We start from the raw sequence: 7268 nt of genomic DNA on the forward strand, positions 1-7268 counted from the left end.
AGACGAGGGGGCGGGAACTAGCGCGGAGACTTCCTGTCTATACCAAGATGGCTGCCACATCGGCGCTGTCATTTTGGTACAGAGCAGAGCGAAGCGCTTAATTCGACCCGGTTTAGGCCACAGTCTTTCTCTGGGGCTTCCTCGTGCTCAGCTAGCCCCTCAATAAGTCCTCGGGAATCTCTGGTACCTCTTCGGTGTCCCTACAATCACCCAGGAATCATGTCTTGGGCTGCTCGCCCGCCCTTCCTCCCCCAGCGGCATGCCGCAGGGCAGTGTGGGCCGGTGGGGGTGCGAAAAGAAATGCATTGTGGGGTCGCGTCCCGGTGGCGGCGGCGACGGCCCTGGCTGGATCCCGCAGCGACGGCGGCAGCGGCGGCAGCCGGAGAACAACAAACCCCGGAGCCGGAGCCGGGGGAGGCTGGACGGGACGGGATGGGCGACAGCGGGCGGGGTGAGTGTCCTAGCGGACGGACCCGAGAGCCAGTGACCGCGTTATCTGCAACCCCTCCCCCCTCCCTTGGCGCTCTTTCCCTGGCGCTCCCGCCCCCTTGTTTGTAAACACGCGTCCCCTCCCTCCCAAGGGCCTTAGCGCCCTCCCCCCGGGGCGGGGCGGGGAGGGAAGGGGAAGCTTCCGCCCTCCTAGTCATGGCCGCTTGAGTCTCTGCACACCGGAGCCCCTGGGCGTGGGATATGAGTCCTCGAGTTTGAGGACTCTGGACGTTTGAAGACAGATCTTCCGTCCTAGGAGGAGGTTTCTTCCGTCTGTTTCTTTTCCCTGCACTCTCTGGCTACAAGCTGGGAAGGAGGGTCCGCCCCACGTGTTGCCCCACCCACACGAGACTGGCTTGGGGTGACCACATACAATGCTTGGAATTTTTCCTCGCCGGAACTATCCTCCTCTCCTTTGTCACCCCACCTCCTGTCACCACATTTAGGAGTTAAACTGTTGTGTGACAACAGGGTGTTTCAGGAACTTGGGGATGGGGGGTGTATGGTAGGGTGCAGTGGGGGATTAGAAAAAGTCTTCAGTTGGATGATCGAAGACTCATTTTCTCTTTTTGTCTCTCCTGTCTGTGTGTCTGTGCCTCTGTGTACCCCTCCCTCAGATTCCCGAAGCCCAGACAGTTCCTCCCCAAATCCTATTTCCCAGGGGCCCTCTCCCCATTCTCCTCCTGGACCACCCTTACCCTCTTCAGCAGCCCCATCTCTTGGAGGCTCTGGGGCACCACCCCCACCCCCGATGCCACCCCCCCCACTGGGCTCCCCTTTCCCAGTCATCAGCTCTTCCATGGGGTCCCCTGGTCTGCCCCCTCCAGCTCCCCCAGGATTCTCCGGGCCTGTCAGCAGTCCCCAGGTGAGAGGTTGTGACCCACTTACTGCCTCTCCACTTTCATTTCCTTGTTTTCCTTGTGACCCCAGATCCTTGTGTGAACTTCCCCATGGCCCACTGACCTTCCAGACCTCTAATCCTAGCAGGCCTGTGGTCCTTGTGAGACCCCCTTGCCCTTCCTGAGGTGACTGATCTTTCAGTGCATGCTTCCTCCCCAACCCTGTAAAAGAACTCTGATATTCCTGATGTCCCTTTCCTCTGTCAGTGATTCTCTGCCCTTTTGGTCCCATCTGCCCTTCTGAGGTACATACCTTTCAGGGCTACTGTGTTGCATAATTTCAGGGGAAACTGTATGTCACATATCTGGGTTGTCCTCCAGGGCTGGCCCTTCACACAGACTGCAGTGTAATGATGCCCCCTGGGATGTGCAATGCAGGGTCCCGCCTAGGTGTTAGGGCATGATTTCCATCACCTCTGAGAGATTCTCTTTCCCAATGAGTCTCCCCATGACCTCCCTATTTCCCCTATCTCAGATTAACTCAACAGTGTCGCTCCCTGGGGGTGGGTCTGGCCCCCCTGAAGATGTGAAGCCACCAGTCTTAGGGGTCCGGGGCCTGCACTGTCCACCCCCTCCAGGTGGCCCTGGGGCTGGCAAACGGCTTTGTGCAATCTGCGGGGACCGAAGCTCAGGTATGGGGTTCAGAGGGCCAGCAGAGAGGAAGAGAGAGTGCCATATACCATCCCCTGTGGAATTCCCAGGGGTTCATTGGGTTGGGTTTTGTTGGAGCAAGTGAGCTGGGGTGGCCCAATGAGAGCTAAACAACCTGGAGCTCAGATGTGGGATGGGGGGGTGATCAGAGGGAAGAGTGGGACTAGGCCATCTCTCATGTCCTGGTTCCCCAGCTCTGTATTTGGCAAACACAAAGTAGACTTAAACTAAGTGTGCTGGAGGGAGGTTGGCAAGAGATGTAATGGTGAGGGGTTTACATGCAGCCTTGTTCTTGCTCTTCCCCTCCCCCTGTAGGCAAACACTATGGGGTTTATAGTTGTGAGGGCTGCAAAGGCTTCTTCAAGCGCACCATTCGTAAGGACCTGACCTACTCATGCCGGGACAACAAGGACTGCACGGTGGACAAGCGCCAGCGGAACCGCTGTCAGTACTGCCGCTATCAGAAGTGCCTGGCCACGGGCATGAAGAGGGAAGGTAAGGGCCTGCCCCACCTAGGCTTCCCAGTCTACCCTATGGGAGAGGAGGGAGGAGAAAGAAGCAAGATTGCAGGAAGCCACACACATACCCCTCAGAAAGGCTGGACTGATCCCTCTCTCCTCCAGAGGGCGATATTTGATTTCTCTCTCCCCTCCTCATCAACTCTTCTCCCTGGCACCCTGATCTGGTCCCTTGAGTTTCCTTCTTAATATTTCTGCCTCTGTGGCCTGCACGTGTGACCCCTGCCTAGCTTGGTATGACAGTAGAATAAGTTCCATTACGCATGATGGGCTTCTCTGTGTCCCCTCTCTAACCTGAATACAGTCCCCCCTCTCTCTGACCCAGTGCTCCCTCACTGGTCTCTCCTCCAAACTCTGGGACTCTAGTCTCTTAAGCTACACACTTTACTGAAGACCTCAGGGCTGCCTTCCCACTTCTTTGTCTTGTCTTTTTCAGGCTGATTCTGTAATTCCTACGGCACACGTTAGAGAGTATCTTGATCAAATCCCTCATTTTAGAGAAGATGAGTCTGAGGCCTAGCTTTCCCAAGGTCATGCAATAAAAGAATGGCAGGGCTGGGGTCAGAACTCAACATTTCTGAAGACCCAGGCCAGTGCTTCTTATACTGCCTCTTTGTTGAGTCAGAAAAGCACAAGATTTGCAGTCAGGTACACTTGGATTCAGATGTACAACTTCCTATGTATTGTGTGAACTTGGGCAAGCTATTAACGTCTCTGAGTCCCATAGTCTTCATCTTTATAACTGGAAACAAGAGCTCTCAGGGTCGTTATAATAGAATGAATGTTAAAATGTGCTTGGCACATTTCCTGACGGGTAGTAGGCCCTCAGTTTAAATGTAAGCTGTCTCCTTAATTCCTTTACTCTCTCCTTCCCTTCTTCTTGGCTTATTTACCTGCCCTTTTGTAACCCCTGCTTCCAGACTATCCCCAGTCCACCGTTACTTCTAGTGATGTCCCCAATTCCTAGAAATACCTCCTAAGGCCATGAAACCCTGAGAAGGCCCTAAGGACATTTTGGAACCTCCTCATGGCTGGCTGCTGACTTGCCACTTTTTCTCCTCCCCTCTTTTCCCCCAGCGGTACAGGAGGAGCGTCAGCGGGGGAAGGACAAGGACGGGGATGGGGAGGGGGCTGGGGGAGCCCCCGAGGAGATGCCCGTGGACAGGATCCTGGAGGCAGAACTTGCTGTGGAGCAGAAGAGTGACCAGGGCGTTGAGGGTCCCGGGGGAACCGGGGGTAGCGGCAGCAGCGTGAGTGATGGGGCCAGTCCACTCTCCTTCCTGATGAGGGGTGGGTGGCAGGAGCCTAGGTCTGTTCTGTCTTCCCTCCCCTTCCTTCCCCTCACAACCCGCCTAACACTCTGGCACTGGAAGTGCTGCCAAACAAGGTCTCTCAAACATCTGAGGTGGGTGTGATAGTTTTCTTCTATCCCCACCCCCAGGACAACCCACTGGTTGGCAGAACCCCAGGCTAGCCCCAGATAAACGTTCTCACAAATGCCAGAAGAAAAGTCTGATTTATAGGGATTGGTTCAGATGGGGCTTGAAGAGAGACTATGTTATAGGAGGGGGTGTCAAAAACCTCTTACGAGGGGGGGCTCCCAGTGTACCTCCAGACCTCCCATAACTCTTACCCCCCATCCCCTGCAGCCAAATGACCCTGTGACTAACATCTGTCAGGCAGCTGACAAACAGCTATTCACGCTTGTTGAGTGGGCGAAGAGGATCCCACACTTTTCCTCCTTGCCTCTGGATGACCAGGTCATATTGCTACGGGCAGGTCAGTGACCTTGGATCCCTTTGACCTCTTGACATTTGACCCCTCTTTGACCTGACCTTCAGTGACCCCAGTGCACATTTGCATACTCAGGGAGCCAAGCTCACTGACCTTGCCACCTCTTCTCTTCCCCTGGTGCTTTGCATCCCATGGCCTGATCTCTGGCTCCTGACCCTTGCTGCCCCAACCCAGGCTGGAATGAGCTTCTTATTGCCTCTTTCTCCCACCGATCCATTGATGTGCGAGATGGCATCCTCCTCGCCACAGGTCTTCATGTGCACCGCAACTCAGCCCATTCTGCAGGCGTGGGAGCCATCTTTGATAGGTCAGTGGCCCTCCACTGGGCTGGCCTGTAGGTAGAGGGGGTGGGGCTATAGGCTGGTCCGTGTCCAAGGCTGGCTGAGCTGTGACCTTTGAGTGACCTGCAGGTCCCTCTCCAGGGTGCTGACAGAGCTAGTGTCCAAAATGCGTGACATGAGGATGGACAAGACTGAGCTTGGCTGCCTGAGGGCAATCATTCTGTTCAATCCAGGTAAGAGAAGGTTACCGCATCTCAAGACCAAGGCAACCTTGGAGCCTCCTCTTTGGAGACTCCTAAGTTACCCAGCTATTCCCCTCGGTAAAACCCTCACCCCGGAAATCTCCCAGCTGACCGAGCACAACCTACATCCGCTGATACATTTCCCTTCTGACCCCACCCCACAAACCCAACGTGCCCTGCTTCCCTTGTCAGGTATCTAAAGAAGGGCAAGTAGATGGGGCCCCGAAAAGGACATCACGTGGGTCACATCTCCACGTCTGTCCTGATTGGATTTGCCTTCCTTCCTCTTCCTTCTCTTCCCTGCCGTTCCAGATGCCAAGGGCCTCTCCAACCCCAGCGAGGTGGAGGTCCTGCGCGAGAAAGTGTACGCATCACTCGAGACCTATTGCAAACAGAAATACCCTGAGCAGCAGGGACGGTGAGAAGCTGGGGGTGAGGGATTGTGGGGCCTGAGGCCCCCACAGGGGTCGCGGTAGGGGGTGGGATGAGAGTGTGTTCAGGCCCATGTGGTTCCAGTTCTCACTCCACTCCTCCTACCCCCACCTCAGGTTTGCCAAGCTGCTGCTGCGTCTTCCTGCCCTCAGGTCCATTGGCCTTAAGTGTCTAGAGCATCTGTTTTTCTTCAAGCTCATTGGCGACACTCCCATCGACACCTTTCTCATGGAGATGCTGGAGGCGCCCCACCAGCTGGCCTGAGCCCGTACCCAAACTTGGTGCTTCTCACACTTGAGGAGTGCGCATCTGAGAGGGACTCCAAGCCTTGGGGCAGGGTGGGGAGGGGCCACGTTTTTACAGTCTTGGTGGGCAGGACAGAGACCTCCAAGGGGGGTCCTTTAACCTCCAAGGAGTTTGCTTGATATCCCAAGTCAGAGGGGACCCCAGATCCCTGTGAGGGCTGGACTCCTCCCTTCAGTGGCCTTGCGCCTCTGCATTTGAGTGGGTCTGCCATGATTTGGGGTGAGTTCTCATCCTCTGCCTGGAACGATCTTCTTCCCCTGGCGCAAAGCACTGGCCTTGCTCCTAGGACCTTGCTTACTTCTCATCTTGCCTCACTTAGCTCTCTGAAGACTGGATATGGGAACTCCCCCAGAAATGGATATTGGGGGGCAGGCCCCCCAAACTGATCAACATGGGAGTAGGGCTCTGCCAGGCCTTCCTCTAACCAAGCCCAGCAGATGGGGGTTACTCTGGAAGAGGGAGGGGGCCCTGTCACTGTCTCCTGCCCAGAGTCCCTTCTCATACTTGACCTTCTGCAGTCAGACTGAAAAATAAAAAGGTGGTGGTGGTGAAGGGGTGGGTGGAGATGTAGGAACCCATCTGCTATTTTTAATTTCCTCTGAGGATAGAGACTTGCAGTTAGACTCAAAGAAGTACTGTACTTTCCCAGGTTGAGTAAGAAATGCCAGTGGTGGAGGTGACATTTGGGAAAGGCAAGGCCCCAACATGGTCTGTTCCTGGGGCTGTTCAAGCACTGGCCTGCTCACCCCCCTCCTCCCATCTCTCCCTGTCTAACTTGGGGAAGGGGCCTGAGCTCTGATGGCAGGGTCCTGCAGGGGATGGTTTGGTGAGTAGTCCTCAGGCCGCCCCTTTCACAGCTCAGGCATACACAGTGTAGGCTGGGGACACAGGACCCTGGCCTGAGAATTGGGGGATGGCCAGCCCGCAGAGATGGAGTGCGGGGTTGCATGATTTTTGCCCCGCACTCTTCTCTCGGGTTTCTTTCCCCCCTCTTTCACTCACATATAAAACCGCTTTCAAATTAAAATCGCTGTTTTCTGGACTGAGGTGACTCTGTTAGGGGGTGGACAGCGGTGCACCGGGCTGGGTGTGTGGGGGAGTATCCGGTTGGGAGCTCCGGACGCGCTCCCTTGACGCCGACACCGCCGCGGAGGTTCCCTGGGGCCTGAGGGGCGGGTACAGGGTGGGGGACACAAGGCGCGCTTTGTCGGGGAGGGGGAGAAGAGGGTGTGCCAGGCTGGAGGCGGGGCCGACCGGAGGAGGAAGGGGGGCGGCTGATTCTCAAAGGCGCCTTGTTCGCTTGCGCCCTCCTAGCGCCAGCGGGCGGCGGCGCCTCGCCACGCTGCCGTCTCCTGTCCAGCCGCCGCGGGCTCCGGGCAGACCCGGCGCTGTGCCCGTTCGTGGGGCTCACTGGGCGCTGGGCGCCGCGGCCTTCTCAAGCGTTGCCCGCCTGGAGGCGGCCTCGTGTCCCTGAGTGACCCCGTTTCCCCAGGCTTGCAACTAGCAACGACTGTCCTCTCTCCACTGGGTCTCTTTCCACCTGGGATCCTGGACTCTCTTACCTCGTACCCCCATTTTTATCTCCTAGGACCCGAATAGTCTGTCGGTCTGTCCAGTCTGCCCCGACGCCGGCTCCCTCAGTCTCTCTACCCTCTC

At 56.5% G+C, this 7268-nt stretch overlaps 1 protein-coding gene across 7 annotated transcripts; it reads left to right on the plus strand.

Moving 5' to 3' along the window:
* The first annotated feature begins 1 nt into the window (after nt 1).
* Nucleotides 2-6654, plus strand: RXRB (retinoid X receptor beta). 7 transcript variants are annotated; one of them, XM_019660941.1, is made up of 10 exons: nt 2-451; nt 1107-1354; nt 1864-2020; nt 2355-2534; nt 3635-3807; nt 4207-4336; nt 4526-4658; nt 4762-4865; nt 5187-5292; nt 5423-6654. In XM_019660941.1, the coding sequence occupies exons 1-10, from the start codon at nt 220-222 to the stop codon at nt 5568-5570; spliced, it is 1611 nt and encodes a 536-aa protein (XP_019516486.1). In that variant the 5' UTR covers nt 2-219; the 3' UTR covers nt 5571-6654. The 7 variants fall into 7 exon arrangements, with proteins under 7 accessions (XP_019516486.1, XP_019516487.1, XP_019516488.1 ...); XM_019660942.1 differs by having other exon boundaries at nt 4774-4865; nt 5423-6639; XM_019660943.1 differs by having other exon boundaries at nt 25-451; nt 4601-4658.
* The last annotated feature ends 614 nt before the right edge of the window (nt 6655-7268 follow it).

The sequence above is a fragment of the Hipposideros armiger genome, unplaced genomic scaffold (assembly GCF_001890085.2).
Source record: "Hipposideros armiger isolate ML-2016 unplaced genomic scaffold, ASM189008v1 scaffold_331, whole genome shotgun sequence".
Classification (NCBI taxonomy): Eukaryota; Metazoa; Chordata; class Mammalia; order Chiroptera; family Hipposideridae; genus Hipposideros; species Hipposideros armiger.

What these genes read in the sequence shown, in the direction of transcription:
- RXRB (XM_019660941.1), top strand. Translation starts at nt 220, where the DNA reads ATGTCTTGGGCTGCTCGCCCGCCCTTCCTCCCCCAGCGGCATGCCGCA. An exon ending in GGTCATATTGCTACGGGCAG is followed by an intron (nt 4,337 to 4,525) that starts GTCAGTGACCTT and finishes GCCCCAACCCAG; the next exon opens with GCTGGAATGAGCTTCTTATT. An exon ending in TACCCTGAGCAGCAGGGACG is followed by an intron (nt 5,293 to 5,422) that starts GTGAGAAGCTGG and finishes CCCCCACCTCAG; the next exon opens with GTTTGCCAAGCTGCTGCTGC.